Source organism: Bombina bombina, unplaced genomic scaffold (genome assembly GCF_027579735.1).
Source record: "Bombina bombina isolate aBomBom1 unplaced genomic scaffold, aBomBom1.pri scaffold_2156, whole genome shotgun sequence".
NCBI lineage: Eukaryota > Metazoa > Chordata > Amphibia > Anura > Bombinatoridae > Bombina > Bombina bombina.
The window spans coordinates 22,501-39,564 of NW_026512974.1; the positions used below are offsets into that span (position 1 = coordinate 22,501).

Sequence of the window (17,064 nt, forward strand, 5' to 3'; positions counted from 1 at the left end):
GACACTAAAACCATTTTTTTTTCTTTCATGATTCAGACAGAGCAGGCAATTTTAAGCAACTTTCTAATTAACTTCTATTATCACTTGTTCTTCATTCTCTTGGTATCTTTATTTTAAAAGCAATAATGTAAGCTTAGGACCAGGCCCATTTTTAGTTTAGCATCTGGGTAGCGCTCGCTGATTGGTGGCTTAATGTAGCCACCAATCACCAAGCGCTACCCAGAATGCTGAACCAAAAATGTGCCGGCTTCTGTACTTAGATTCCTGCTTTTTCAAATAAAGATAGCAATAGAATAAAGAAATTTGATAATAGGAGTAAATTAGAAAGGTGCTTAAAATTGCACGCTCTATCTGAATCATGAAAGAAACAATTTAGGTTTAGTGTCCCTTTGTCTTTAATCCTGCTTCACTTGTGGAAATTATTTCCGAACACTTCATGAATGAGGTTTCTCTTTCACTCGTTTTCTCTCTTGCTCTCACAATTTGCACATCTGGGCTTAGGATAAAGGTTCGAGGCAGGAACATCACGGTCTTCTGAGGGCTCATTGAGTTCCTACTATATAACCTTTTTGCTTAGCTTGTTAAAGGGATATGAAACCACAAAAATGTCTCTTGTGATTCAGACAGAGCAAACCATTTTAAACACGTTTCCAATTTACTTCTATTATCAAATTTGCTTCGTTCCCACGCTATGCTGTGTTGAAGCAATACCTAGGTAGGCATCTGGAGCACTACATGTCAGGAAATAGTGCTCTAACAAATAGATAACATTATTTCAAAACTGCTGCAATATAATGCTAAAGAAATGGGGCGGCTCCTAAGAATACGTCCCTGCTTTACAACAAAGGATCCCAAGAGAACAAAGAAAAATTGATAATAGAAGTCAATTACAAAGTGGTTTAAAATAACATGCTCTATCTGAATCATGAAAGAAAAATTGTGGGTTTCAGATCCCTTTAAAGGGACATTGCGATTAAAATTATAAACTTTCTTGATTCCCATAGAACATACAATTTTAAGAAAAACGTTTCAATTTACTTTCAGTTTTATTTTCTTCTTACTTTTAATATGTTTTGTTGAAATGTAGTTATTTCCATAGAGCATACTGAGCTAGGCTCAGGAGCATGCACGTTTCTTCAACATTGTAACAAACATTGTTGAAAACACTGCTGACATAAAGTTCTCAGGACATGTGCACCCTGCTAAACTTACCTACATATGCTTTTAAAGGAACAAGGTAAATTTTTACAATAGAAGAAAATTTGAAAAACTGTACACTGATCATGAACGTTTAATTTGACTTCCATGTTCCTTTAGGAGAAGTCCGGGAAGCAATGTTTTTTATTTGTTAGGGGAAAGAGAGAGATTTAAATAGAATGAGAGTGAGACAGAATAACATTTTAGATGGCAAAATAAAACTGAGGTGATTTGTACCCTGTTTCTTTCTCCAAAGTCCAGTCGAAAATCTTCTATAAGATCCCCAAGATCCTGAAACAAAAATATGACACAATTAAGAATATAGTAAAATAAATGATTGCACCGTTAAACCCCCCCCATAGAAGTTGTATGTTACAATGAAAACAAAACGTTTAGTTTATTTTCTATTATCATTTTTAGTTATTCATTTTATTACTTTAGGCTTTTGAAATGTTCTCCTTAAAGGGGCAGAATACATCTTTTTTGCAATGTCATACCCACAATGCATTGCGTTTTTGCAGGGCTTTTGAGGTTGTTTTACACCCTATAAGCTTCTCCATTCCATGGCGTGCTGCTATGACCTTTATCAATCTTTTTTCTCCGATTTTCAGATGATGTACCCCCCCCCTCCGTACCATAGACTAAAAAGTGCAGGTGAGAATTTCATTGGGAGACCTTTAAGGCAGGGACAGTCTACACCATAATTTTTATTGATTTAAAAGATAGCTAATCCCTTTATTACCCATTCCCTAGTTTTGCATAACCAACACAGTTATATTAATACACTTTTTACCTCTGTAATTACCTTGTATCTAAGACTCTGCAAACTGTCCCCTTATTTCAGTTCTCTTGACAGATTTGCATTTTAGCCAATCAGTGCTGACTCCTAGGTAACTCCACGTGCGTGCGCACAGTGTTATCTATATGACACACATGAACTAACACCCTGTAGTGGTGAAAAACTGTCAAAATGCATTCAGATAAGAGGCGACCTTCAAGGTGTAAGAAATTAGCATATGAACCTCCTAGGTTTAACTAAGAATACCAAGAGAACAAAGCACAATTGGTGATAAAAGTAAATTGGAAACGGGAAAGTTGTTTAAAATGACATGCCCTATCTGAATAATGAACATTTATTTTTGACTAGACTGTTCCTTTAATGTATTGCAGAAAAAAAACAATGTTTATTTTCTCTTTAGGTTTGTCAACTGATTGAATATCATGCCCTTTTTAATGCCAGTGAATAAGATTGTAAGACAGCATTCAAATAAAATAGGATCACATTAACAGACTTTATCTTATAATCATTCCCTGAAATCTTATTTAGAAATGAGCTTTACAATATTATGACTTGTCTGTACATAGACGTCCTTGTAAGAATATCATTTTATGGGAAGAAGAGGTCTGTATATGCTCCTTATTTTAAGGCAGATGAGAGGTCACCTGGGCAAAGCTAAAGGTTTTATACTTAGCAGACTTGAACTGGCAGCTTTGCCTATGGGGTATAGATAAGCTGTGCTCCACCTTTCATAAGAAATCACAGACATTGCTAGATATTGTCAGATAACAGCATTCATTTTAATAGCACAGAAACAAATCTGACAACAAAAGTAAGGTTTGTTAATAATAATATACTTGTATATGGTCCTACAAAGCCGCATGCCACTGTGCCTTTAACTGTTACCACCTTTATAAAATCTTAACTGAATTTTGTTGACTATAAAATAACTTGAAAAAAGATGATAGATATAAGATACATGATAGATAGATGATAGATGATAGATAGATAAATAGATGATAAACAGATGATTGATAGATAGATTAAAGATATAAAATACATGAAAGATAGATGATAAATAGATGATTGATAGATATAGATAGACAGATAGATAGATGATTTATAGATAGATGATAGATAGATGATAGATATATAGATGATAGCTAGATTGAATGATGGATAGATAGATTATATATACATAGATGATAGCTAGATTGAATGATGGATAGATAGATTATATACACATAGATAAATAGATTTATAGATACATGATAAATATATTGATAGATGATAGATAGATAGATAGATAAAGGATATGAGAAAAGTCTTCACTGGATTGAAAGAGAGAATCATGGATGGAAGATGGGATATTCATATGCATACTATTTTAAACCACCTGTATCAGATTTCCAGCAGAAGTAAAAGGGATATTTGTAGTAACCCTGTTCAAGAATGCTTTTTATACACTTAATGGCATCTCCAGGATAATTAAGACCATGCATGGACTGACCATAGTACAAACAGGGTATTTTCCCGGTAGGCCAGTCCTGCCCCCCACTGCCTTGCTGTGTCTGTGAGCCAGTCTCAGAGAAGCAACTCCTCTTGACAATGCCTGTGTGTACCTGTTTTTGTGTGATTGTAGATGTCTGGGCTGCTTTGTCTGTGCATGTGGCTGCTGACTGCCTGTAGATGTCTCTGTGTGTTTTTTTTTCTCTGATAGTGCAGCTTTTGTGTGATAAGTGCTCAGGTGGCTGTTATTATGAGTGTTTGTGACTACACAGGCTAATAAGTAATAAGCACTTATTCTCTATTTAAATGTAAACTGTTTTTTTTTAATGACATTTAACTTTTTTTTGCTATTTAAGGACAACCAGTTTACAAAATACAGTGACAGAAGGCTATTACAAACTTTGAATGTTTTTGTTAATCAAATTAGTACCTTATACTTGTCAGTTTTGTGGTATGGTTAAATAACAAAAAGGGGAGGGGAGTAGGCTGCGTAGCCTTAAAATGTCCAGGCCTATTTTTTATCTCAGTCCGTCACTGAATAAGAGTTTCTCAGCAAGGTGGGCCCATAGGGAAACGTTAATACTGCAATGTATCCAGTGTTTAATACAATCAGTTACATAAATATAAGTAAGACATTAGGATATTTACAAAAATTAGATATTTGCCTTGGCCTAAAGTATTACTTGGTAATGAAATCTGATCTCAAAACTGTTATTGACCCTACGGTTCTTGTTGATCATATTTATCTAGGCAGGCTCAGGAGCATCAATGCAGTTCTGAGAATTGGCTGCTGATTAGAGGCTACACATAAGCCCCACTGCTGCTCCTTCAACAAAATATACCAAAAGGACAAAGTATATTTGATAACAGAAGTAAATTTGAAAGTTGTATAAAATTGTACGTTATATCTGAATCAAGAAAGTAAGAATTAGGGTTTTCATGTCTCTGTAAATGAGTACGTTGTTAACACTACAATCTGAATCCTGAGAGTTTAATGCAGACTTTAATGTGCAGTTTGTGTTTATTGAATGTGTTACAACCCCATGCCAATAATTCAGAACATGAAGTGACCATAACCTGCAACTGTAACAGCTTTATTCTAAAACATCTAATGTATTGGGTCACTTTCATTAATCTATGATGAATAAACCAAAGCTTTAAAAACAGGGACCAATAAAAAGAGGAACTTCTCTTTGCAAATAGAAATGTATTAATATATCTTGTGACCAGTGCTCGTTACCTAGTTATTTAAAGGGACAGTCTGACAGCCCCCTTATCACATGTCTATTGACTTGCTTTTTAGCCAATTAATGTTGTGTCCTGCACAACTCCATGGGAGAGAGCAGAATGTTATCTATGTGGCACACACGAATTGGCAGTCTCTTGTTGTGAAAAGCTAATAAAAAAGCATGTGGTAAGAGGCTGTCTGTAGTGGCTTACAAAGAGGCAGAAATGTAGAGGTTTCAATGTTATAAAATATATTATTATAGCAATGTTGGTTGTGCAAATAATAAACATTTTGGTGTAGACTGTCCCTTTAAACTAAATGTTGTTTTAAATGGCTAAGCTCTTTCATATGCAAAATTGACTATTATGAGTTTAATTTATATAATTTCCATCAATTCAATTAAATTATGTTTTCAGAAAAAAAAGCCTTTTCTTGTTCTAGTATTTGTATCAAATTTTATTTGTCCAAATGTATTGCAATATTTGTAAAGCAGTAAAACTGATTTATCATTTTCTTCTCTGTAAAATGCTTATATGATTGAGGTTCCTGTACAAAAATGCTAAATACATTAAAAACAATACAGCAGTTTTGCAAGTTGTGTTTTACCGAAATCTACATACAAAATTACAACGGCTCTGGACACCTGTTTACTGGTTATTTATGCACCAGTGAAGTTGCAGTTTTGGAACTACATTTCCTATGATGCTCAGCCAGCAGATCAGCTGGCTGAGCATCATGGGAAATGTAGGTACAAAACCTCTGGAGGGCCAAGTTTGAGGAAGCACCTCCAACCCCACAGTCCCAAACAGATCTGGTTCAAGCACAAAGAGAACAATAAATAACCACAAACTCTTTTGCTATTTTAAAATCTAACCTCTACATTTCCTACAATTTGCTCATTTTCAATGAACAAACTCAACATTAAAAGAAATTTCAAAAAGTGTTTTTCAATAATGAAAAATAAATACATTATAAAAAAAAAAGTATAATTATTATTGTTTATTTGTAAAACACTGACAAATTCTGTATTACTTTAATTTGACACCATTCACATTTAAGTGCTGGAACTTCTTTGATACTATGCAAAAATGACGTGATCTTTCATGTCTATTAAATTAGATAAATCAAAATGTTTTGGTCTGTTACCAGACTGCATTTCTTAACTAATTGTACAGTTGTCACAATCAACGATTTAAAATGGATACAACAGAATGCAAAAGTTCAAAATGTAATGTTTAGGATTCAGATAGCACATGCTTTGAAACCCCCCCAAAGCATTTTAATTTACTGCTATTGTCAAATTTGTTTTGCTCCCTTTGCACGCTTTGTCGAGAAGCATACCTAGGTAGTCTCAGAAGCATCAATGCACTACTGGGAGCTAGCTGGTGAATGGTGACTACTTTGACTATTTGGTTAACTGTTTTGCAGGGTTTAAATTAAAATAATAATAAGATGCACAAACACATTAGAGCATTTTCATTTTGCCGCTTTATGTCCCATTATAAAATAAAATCTGATAAAAGTACCCAATCAAACATTCAACTCAATATAAGGTATGACCATACTTTTTGCTAGTATCACCACAGTGCCATGCAACCCTTTGAAGTATGAAGTATAAGAACATTGAAGGAATTATATGCAATAAATCTACCTAGCATTTCTGACACAAACTAACAAGATACACATTCCAGTTTCATGTTCTCAGTACTTACCGCAGATTCTGGTGATTCCTCAACTAATATATCAAAGCTTTGTATTTCAGCAGAGCACAGTAATACTAGCAAACATAGCAGGTTCTTCATCCTTATTGTTTGCGGCCAGAGGAACCCTCCGGCGTTGCAATGGAAAAAACGTTTTTTCAAATGAGTCAAAACTCATGCAACAATGGAGTTTATAAGTTCTCTTTTTTTTCAAAACCCAAGTTATAAACTTTGTTCTGACCCAAGACAAATATTTGTCATGTAAAACAAGTCGAAGCTAGGACATGGACTGAGAGGTTGTGTAAATATACAGTGGGGGGTTTATCATCTGTTGATAACCAGGGAGCCTCAGGTAGAAGGTATTTTGCCTTCGTAAGTTCTATTTTAGCTTTGAAGTTCATTTTTGTTCATAACCTTTGCATGGAGACATCACTTTGAACAACAAGAATCAATACTTTAAAATATCCAAAGTAATAGTCAAAGTAATTTAAAGCATGATCTTTATTGGAACAGTTAAACCTAGGAATTATCTTGTCTAAAATATTAGTGGATTTGTATCCTTAACATTGAAACTGGAAACAAGTTGTAACCTCAACTATTAGAAATAATACTACTTGAATACAAAAATAAAAAATATATGGTACACACAATATGTGAAATAAATATAATAAACAAAATAAGATTTCTTCTTCTGTTATATTAAAAAAATAAAATAGCAGCAAAGAAACAGTATGTACTTAATTTATGAAGTGAAGAAAGAGTTATGTGTCCTGTTATTTCTGCTAAAGACACTTTTATATTCTGTTTTGTTGATATTTTTTATTGCGCTACAGGTATCATTGTTTGTATTAAAACAAAACAGTCACATGAGGTACTAGGTCTCATTTACCCAGGAAGTACAGAAGTTTTTGCCAAGTGACATCACAACTTTGGTCAGGTGCCCAACCAAAGCCAGGAGCCTGCACATTTAATTTATTGACATTAATAGAACTTTATGCTCTCTACTAAGAAAAAAATATATGTTTTTTTTACTGTTTTATAAATCACTCACTAACAATCTCTAACATTGTGGCATAGACACAAGTTAACCTGCTTATACCTCTTCCCCTGTGATGTAAGGATTGATGACGGATGGTAGCAGATCCACCTCGACCACATGATCCTTACAGGCTCCTCCTATCCGTCTTCTTATTCCAAAATTATGTTTAGTTATTTTGGATCTATGGGTAGGAACTGGCTTGGAATTGCGGAGCTGTTAAAAGCATGCACTCTACTTGATAATTAATTTTCTGTCTCTGTGACATGACTTAAAGCTGCTTTCTAGAGTAGACAATGGTTTAGAACCATGTCTGAATTTATGACTATTTGTAATCTGTTATCTGCTTCTCTGTACAACTTCAGTGTGCTTCACCTGACATTCTTTTCCCACCTAAAATCTAATTGTAAGTTTACACGGGAATAGGGCCCTCAATTACTCTTGTATTTGTTTGATAAATTTTGTCCTTTGTTTTTAAATTTTTGGATCATCATTGTACTTTTAACTTTGTACCCATGGACAGTGCTGCAGAACTTGTTGGTACTTTATAAATAAAGAATAATAATAATAACAACCTATCCTTGTGATCAAGTGCATGATCTGGGTGTTCAGATACTCTTAAAATTTGGTGTCCCATAGCAATTATGGGTTAGACCATGTGATTTCATCCAGGTGTTGCAGGGGTTCCTAAATTTCGATATACGCCCATATTCCAGGTATAAGATATGCTTACATCAGGAATGGTTTTAGTATAAGGATATATATAAACTTGGTGGCTCTTTCAGAGAAGCAGTCTGGATTCTGGAAATCTGGGAATAAATTCCCAGTGAATAGTTGTTCTAAATCATTTCATTTTTGGAGCTAACAAATTAAAAAATATAATATCATGTGTGACGGGTGGTACCAAGAAAGAGCTGTCCTTTACCAGTTCTCATGTTTTTACTGAAATCCACATCCAATATTCCTATTTAACACTCATTCTTCTTTCTGTTTTTTCATTTTACTTCCCCAAACCTATTGTGACAGAGGGCTGGACAGAGTTGTGGATGGGATTTATCTAGACCCCAGTGACAAATCCCTACTCTCATGTGTGGGATAATGCAGGCAGCTCCAGGGAAAGCTAAAAAAGATGGGAAAATCCTGTTTATTTATTGTGCCTTAATGGTTTCCTGGGGTGGAGTATTTAAAAGAGGAGGGTGTTCCAATTATCCCCCTATCAGGCTGATGAGTATTTAAAAGAGGAGGGTGTTCCAATTATCCACCCCCTATCAGGCTGATAAGGCCCCATTTATTAATTCATTTATTTTCAAGAGGGCAGCAGATACTGTAAAAGGATATCCTAGTTTTATCCTAGGCTATCCTCCCGGGCAATGACGCCAAACAAACAAATAGATGGTGGAGAGGTAAAGAAGCAGGTGTCAGATGACGATACTTTTTAACTAGCAGTAAACAGGCTCACATGAGGGAGTCTGCGCTGCAAGAGCTCTAAAGCAAGATCTTATTAAGGCCTTGATGATCAATACAATGGGGCCCATTTATCAAGCTCCGGACGGAGCTTGTGGGCCCGTGTTTCTGGCGAGTCTTCAGACTTGCCAGAAACAGCAGTTATGAAGCAGCGGTCTAAATACCGCTGCTCCATAACCCTGTCTGCCTGCTCTGAGCAGGCGGACAGGAATCGCCAGAAATCAACCCGATCAAGTACGATCGGGTTGATTGACACCTCCCTGCTGGCAGCCCATTGGCCGTGAGTCTGCAGGGGACGGCGTTGCACCAGCAGCTCTTGTGCAATGCTGAATACGGAGAGCGTATTGCTCTCCGCATTCAGCGAGGTCTTGCGGACCAGATCCGCACTGTCGGATCAGGTCCGCAAGACCTTTGATAAATAGGCCCAGTGTCAGGTCTGGTGATATATTCCAAAAAAGTGGGCTGAACCTCTCTGTTCAGACAAGTGCCCACGTGTCTTTCATAGGAAACAATAGGGATTGCAGCTTCATCAAAAGTCTGCCCACATTGCCACTCATGTGTGATCTCAGGTGGGGGCTGTATTTGAAGTGTTTTTATACAACACAGACTGCGAGTTCGCTGAAACAAAAATGGTTTCTGTGTAGGAACCCTCCAAATACTGCATATAAAAACGTAGTTTCACTGTACATGCTATAGATTTAAAACACTGGTGCATGGGTTAGCATGCGTATAACAAGTTGAAAGTAAATGGTTTAAATGGACACTCAAGTCAAAATAAAGTAGTATGATTCAGATAGAGCAGCTGTTTTTAAGACACTTTCCAATTTACTTCCTTTATCAAATTTTGCATATTCACACTTTCTGGGGAACAAGATCCTACTGAGCATGTGCAGAAGCTCACAGAGTATACGTATATTAGTCTATGATGGCTGATGTCTGTCACATGACACAGGGGGCTGGCAAAATGAGAGAAAAAATAAATTTGTTAGAAAAAATTCTACTGTTTATTTGAAATTCAGAGTAGGTGTTAAATCATTATCTCTTTATTATGCACTTGTTAATTATGCAATTCTACTGCATTGAGTGGTCCTTCAAGCACAAGCTTCAGGACTTCAAATATTGCAACCGTGTTAACTTCTACCCATAGACTTCAATGTGCCATGCTGTTCAGAAAAAAAAACTAACATTCATCACTTATCTCTTGCGCACTAACCCAACCTTGTTTGACCAAATGTGCTGAACCTAACGTACGCTGAATATTTCACATTCCAATGTTCTTCACAAAGAAAAAATGTTCTCTTTATTTTTAAATATATATATATATATATATTATATATATATATATATATATATATATCTCAACCTATATATCTGTATGATCTATAATATATATTTAAAAATAATAAGAACATTTTCGCTTACAGGGACACTGTAACCAAAATTTTTTTCTTTCTGATTCAGACTGAGCATGAAATTTTAAGCAACTTTCTAATTTCCTCCTATTATCACATTTTCTTCATTCTCTTGGTATCGTTATTTGAAATGCAAGAATGTAAGTTTAGATGCCGGCCCATTTTTGGTGAACAACCTGGGTTATCCTTGCTGATTGGTGGATAAATTCATCCACCAATAAAAAAGTGCTATCCAGAGTACTGAAACCAAAAAAAAGCTTAGATGCCTTCTTTTTCAAATAATGATAGCAAGAGAACGAAGAAAAATTGAAAATAGGAGTAAATTAGAAAGTTGCTTAAAATTTCATGCTCAATCTGAATCACAAAAGAAAATTTTTGGTTACAGTGTCTCTTTAAGTGAAGAACATTGGAATGTAAAATATTTACAGTAAATACAGAGCAAGACACATTATGAAATATCAAATTGAATAAAAATGATTTTTTTTATGTTTAAAGGTTTTTGAGGGAAAGGGTTCCAGTATATGTGTGTGTGTGTAATATATATATATTATATATAATATATATATATATATATATATATATATATATATATATATATATATATATATATATTGTGACAGAAAGCAAGGCCTGGTTATAAATGGAAGATATTTAAGACCAAGCATTGTACATGCTATTTCTCCTTTCAGTTAAAACCCCAGGGAGAAAGAGTGTGTATTTGATTATGCAGTTGATAAACTGTGTTCTGGGTCCCTGGGGTTTGGGATAATTGGAGAGAGGGTGGGCCATTATCCCAGACAGCTGTGAAGCTGTCCAGCAGCTAATCACAGGTGTGGCTAATTAGAAGTTGTGAGGGTTTAAATAGCAGCTACAGAAGCTAGTGTGTGTGCGTTTGTTACACTGTGTAAAAGACTTTTGTTCCTGTGAACTGTAAAAGGACATTATTTTTACAAAGCACTTGTGGAATGCTGTGAAGTGCTGGGACACATTTAAAAGTACTTAACTTTGCTGCAGAGGAAGGATTTCCCTCTTTTGAAAATGAACTGCCTGTTTGTTATTGCTGTGAAAAATAAAGCCTTTTAAACTACAGTGGACTGTCCTGTGCTGTATTTGTGCCCTAGAAGACCGTGGTTAAAAGTGTTCCTGTCACACTTGGTGGAGAATCCGGGTAACCACGTTGTATGTCTGTGGGCATAATAATCTGCAAGCAACATGGAGGAAGTCATTAAAGCTTTGATCCATTCTAATGCTATACAGCAGGAGACTAACAGAAAAGCTGCTGAAAATAGTGCAGCACTGCAACAGTTGGTCTTGGCCCAGTCAGAGAGTGCTATGCTGCTGGCTAAATCACAGAAGGAGAACACTGAATTGTTGATACAACAGATGGCTGCTGTGCAAGCTGAGACATTCAGGAAGACCCGGGAAGAGCAACAAAGTGCTACACAAACTCTGCAACGAGAGGTTCAAGCCATATCAGAAAAACTGAACTCTGAATATGTTGGTGGCAGCCAAGGTTCCAGAGTAATAAGGGCTAGTCATTATCTTCAAAAAATGACAGCAGCTGATGATGTTGAGGCATATCTTTTGGCATTTGAACGCACAGCAGAAAGAGAAAAATGGCCGACAGTTGAGTGGGCGAGTATACTTGCGCCATTTCTTAGTGGTGAACCTCAGAAGGCCTACTTTGATTTAGAGCCAGCACAAGCCAGTGACTATGAGAAATTGAAAGCAGAAATCCTTGCACGCCTGGGGGTGACTTCGGCAGTCCGTGCACAAAGATTCCATTCCTGGATGTTTTCATCTCATAATGCTGCAAGATCCCAGATGTTTGACCTTATACACCTTACCAGGAAGTGGCTGCAACCAGAGGTTAATTCGGCTACCAAAATAGTGGAACTACTGGTGATGGACCGGTTTCAGCGTGGATTACCTGCTTCCCTGCGGCGGTGGGTTAATCAAGGTGATCCTTAAACAGCGGATCAGTTGATTGTATTGGTCGAAAGATTTATAGCTTCAGGAGAAGTTTTGCAACAATCTTCAATGGATCAGCCCCACAATCCCAAGTCCCAGAGCACTACAAGAACTGGTAAGACTGTTCAGGGCATAAAGGAGATAAGAGAGCAGCAGGTGTGTAGGCAAAACACCAGAGACATTTCCCAGGAATTAAGGAAACATTTAAATATAACCAACCTGAAAGATGTTTTAAATGTAATGAGGTTGGGCATATTGCTAGAGACTGTGATAAAGATGAATTTATGGACTGTAATGTTGCACATTCACTATTGTCTAATAGCAACAGCTCTGTTAATAATGATTCCATTGGTGTACTGTGACGGTTAATGGTAAAGTGTCTAGGGCTTTGCTTGATTCAGGAAGTATGGTCACACTAGTGGCTAAATCTTTAGTACCAGATGCAGTATTAGATTATGGGAAAAAAATGGGAATTATCTGTGTTCATGGAGATAAACGGGAATATCCTACAGCTGAGGTGGAGATTGAGACTCAGTGTGGTAAATTAAAATATGTGTGGGTGTAGTACCAAATTTAGCCCATGAGGTGGTGATAGGGAGAGATTTTCCAAAATTTCTGGAGTTATGGGAATCTCCAGAAATATGTCAAACTTCTGATATTTATGTATTTCCTTTCTCTGAAACTGATTTTGAAGGGGTTCCATTGAAAAGGAGAAAAATAAGATTTATTGCCCTATGCCTGTATTAGTAGGTGATCAACCTTCTCAGAGTAATGAAGTACCAAGTACTAGCTCGGAAAATATTGATGATTTGATAGATCTGGTTGGTGGCCCTGGTAATTTTAAAAAAGCCCAATGGGAGGATCCAACATTGGTAGAGGCAAGAAATAATATCAGGGTTATAAATGATGTTGTGACACAGCCAGGAAAAGTATTACCCTATCCTTATTTTGAAGCAGTTAATGATTTGGTATATCGTGTAGAGAAGAAAGGAACAGACATTGTTAAACAACTTTTGGTGCCCCAGACTTTTAGAAACACTGTATTAAATCTTGCACATAACCACATTCTAGGGGGGCATTTGGGAGTTGAGAAAACCAAAGAGAGAGTTCTTAGAAGGTTTAATTGGCCAGGGATATTTGTAGCCATCAAGGATTATTGTGCTTGATGCCCTAAGTGTCAACTTACAGCTCCTGCTAAAGATTTTAGTAACCCTTTAGTGCCCTTGCCTATAATTGATGTGCCTTTTGAAAGAATTGCTATGGACTTGGTGGGTCCACTGGTTAAATCTGCTAGAGGACATCAGTATATACTGGTAATCCTTGATTATGCTACACGCTATCCTGAGGCAGTTCCCCTTCGTAACAGCTCTGCAAAGTCCATAGCAAAAGAACTCATGCTAATGTTTAGCAGGGTCGGGATACCTAAGGAAATTTTGACAGACCAAGGAACTCCATTTATGTCCAGGGTTACAAAAGAATTGTGTAAGTTGTTTGGCATAAAACAACTAAGGACCTCAGTATATCACACTCAGACTGATGGTTTAGTAGAAAGGTTTAACAAAACTCTCAAAAGTATGCTAAGAAAGGTAATTGACACAGATGGGAGAAATTGGGACCTTCTGTTACCCTATTTAATGTTCTCTATCAGGGAGGTTCCCCAGGCTTCTACATGTTTTTCCCCATTTGATTTGAACTGTTATAATGGCGGCATCCCAGGGGATTACTAGATATAGTTAAAGAGACTTGGGAGCAAGAGACAACACCTTATCGAAGTATTATTGAACATATTTCCCAAATGCAGGATCGTATGGAAGCTGTCATGCCCATTGTAAGGGAACATATGGGAAAAGCACAGGAAGCACAAAAGTACAGCTACAACCGTAATGCTAGAGCCAGGGTGTTTCAACCTAGGGATAGGGTGTTAGTTCTGGTCCCTACAGTTGAAAATAAATTCTTGGCTACTTGCAGGGCCCATATGAGATAATTGAGAAAGTGGGTGATGTTAATTACAAAGTAAGTCAGCCAGGGAGAAGGAAACCTGAGCAAATATATCATATAAATCTGTTAAAACCTTGGAAAGATAGGGAAGTTTTAGTTGCCTTAAAACCTACAGAACTCCCTGTCACTGAACCAGAGGTAAATATATCGGAAACCCTATCTGTACATCAGAAGCGAGAGGTCAAGGATTTTATTAGAATAAACAAAGAGGTATTTTCTGTGGTACTGGAAAAACTAATGTTATTAAGCATGACATAATAACAGAACCAGGGAAGAAGGTCTGCCTTAAACCCTATAGGGTCCCTGAGGCGTCGTAGAAAGGCTATTAAACTGGAGGTAGAAAAAATGTTAAAGCTTGGGGTAATTGAGGAGTCACAAAGTGAGTGGAACAGTCCAATCGTGCTTGTTCCAAAGCCGGATGGTTCATTAAGGTTCTGTAATGACTTTCATAAGCTTAATTGTGTTTCCAAATTTGACACCTACCCAATGCTAGAGTAGATGAGTTGATAGAAAGGCTAGGAAAAGCATGTTATCTCACTACAATTGATTTAACAAAAGGGTATTGGCAGGTGCCTCTCACTAGTCAAGCAAAGGAAAAGACAGCTTTTTCAACCCCAGAGGGCTTATTTCAGTATACGGTGTTGCCATTTGGTTTACATGGGGCCCCGGCAACATTCCAGAGGATTATGGATAGAATTCTGAAACCCCATGTTCATTATGCGGCAGCATATTTGGATGATGTTATAATTTATAGTACAGATTGGGAATCCCATCTTCCAAAAGTTCAAGCAGTACTTGATGCAATACGGTCCGCTGGGTTAACTGCCAATCCTGCAAAATGTACTGTTGGTTTACAGGAAGCTAAGTACTTGGGTTATACTATTGGTAGAGGATTAGTTAAACCTCAGATAACAAAAGTAGAGGCCATACAGAACTGGCCACAGCCTCTAACTAAAAAACAAGTAAGAGCATTTATTGGGATAACTAGTTATTATAGAAGGTTTATCCCGAATTTCGCTACAATTGTGGCACCCTTGACAGATCTCACAAAAGCAAGTGCCCCAATTATGATAAAATGGTCCCCAGAAGCAGAACAAGCTTTTAAGCATTTGAAAGATGCCCTTTGTGCCCATCCAGTTTGGTAACCCCCAATTTCGCTAAAGATTTTATTGTACAGACAGATGCCTCTGATGTTGATTTAGGAGCAGTTCTCTCGCAGGACTGTCAGGGAGAAGAGCATCCTTTTTTCACAGGAAAATAACTATTCTATAGTGGAGAAAGAATGCCTTGCCATTAAGTGGGCTTTAGAGACCCTTAGGTACTATCTGTTGGGAAGAAAATTTAAATTAATAACAGATCATGCTCCTGTCACATGGATGAGTCAGAATAAGGAAACAAATTCAAGGTTACTAGGTGGTTTCTTAGCTTGCAACCCTTCAATTTTACTGTTGAGCACAGGGCTGGTCTTTTGCAGGCAATGCTGATGGTTTGTCTCGGGTACATTCATTGATGTCCATGGTCGCTCAACCCACTGGGTGTGAGCTGGGGGGAGGATATGTGACAGAAAGCAAGGCCTGGTTATAAATGGAAGATATTTAAGACCAAGTGTATTTGATTATGCAGTTGATAAACTGTGTTCTGGGTCCCTGGGGTTTGGGATAATTGGAGAGAGGGTGGGCCATTATCCCAGACAGCTGTGAAGCTGTCCAGCAGCTAATCACAGGTGTGGCTAATTAAAAGTTGTGAGGGTTTAAATAGCAGCCTCACTTAGGCCTTGAGAGAGAGTTACACAGCTACAGAAGCTGGTGTGTGTGTGTTTGTTACACTGTGTAAAAGACTTTTGTTCCTGTGAACTGTAAAAGGACATTATTTTTACAAAGCACTTGTGGAATGCTGTGAAGTGCTGGGACACTTTAAAAGTACTTAACTTTGCTGCAGAGGAAGGATTTCCCTCTTTTGAAAATGAACTGCCTGTTTGTTATTGCTGTGAAAAATAAAGCCTTTTAAACTACAGTGGACTGTCCTGTGCTGCATTTGTGCCCTAGAAGACCGTGGTTAAAAGTGTTCCTTTTACATATATATATATATATATATATAAATATATATTTATCATACACATATTTAGACACACACACACAACACATATATATATATATATATATATATATTTATATATATATATATATATATATATATACAGTACTGTGCAAAAGTTTTAGGCCACAATTAGATTTGCTGTATCAGCAATGGTATAATGACCATATACAATTATTTCTCAGTCTTTTTATTATAATACAACCAGAAAAATACAGGATATTTATATGCGGTATTAAAAAAACAGAAACAAATGCTAAAGAGGCTAAAGTGGCAAGTATTTAGTGTGACCTCCCCTTACACTTGAGCAATAGCAGGAACCTGGCTCTCGTAAAACTAAATGGAATAGAACCCTAATTAATGTCATTGCTAACACCTGTATTTGTCCTACTATTTCATGCCAAAATGACTGCTGGGAAAAAGGTTATTACACCAGGTTTGTACAAGACATGTTTGAGCATTACACACACATGTGGTATGAGTTTAATTCAGTGGAAGCTTCTAAAAAACAAACAAAAAAAAAGTTTAATCACCACATTCCATTCAAAATGCAAAGATCACAGAATTTGACAGACATAAAATCATACTTTTGCTTCAGCAAGGCCACTCTTAAAGGGAAATCAGCAAACTAACTAGGTACTCAAGATGTGGTATTCAAGCTGCTACAAAGAAATTTG

General features: G+C 36.7%; 1 protein-coding gene across 1 annotated transcript in view; it reads right to left on the reverse strand.

Annotated features, from left to right (window-relative positions):
* LOC128644648 (inter-alpha-trypsin inhibitor heavy chain H2-like) overlaps positions 1 to 6,599 on the reverse strand; it is a 20,411-nt gene extending 13,812 nt beyond the window's left edge. The window contains exons 1-2 of the mRNA XM_053697174.1: positions 6,425 to 6,599; positions 1,435 to 1,488 (exon numbers count right to left, since the gene is read on the reverse strand). Coding sequence (XP_053553149.1) covers positions 1,435 to 1,488; positions 6,425 to 6,514 — 144 coding nt within the window. The 5' untranslated portion in view covers positions 6,515 to 6,599. The remainder of the gene's footprint in view (positions 1 to 1,434; positions 1,489 to 6,424) is intronic.
* Between the last annotated feature and the right edge of the window lie 10,465 nt (positions 6,600 to 17,064).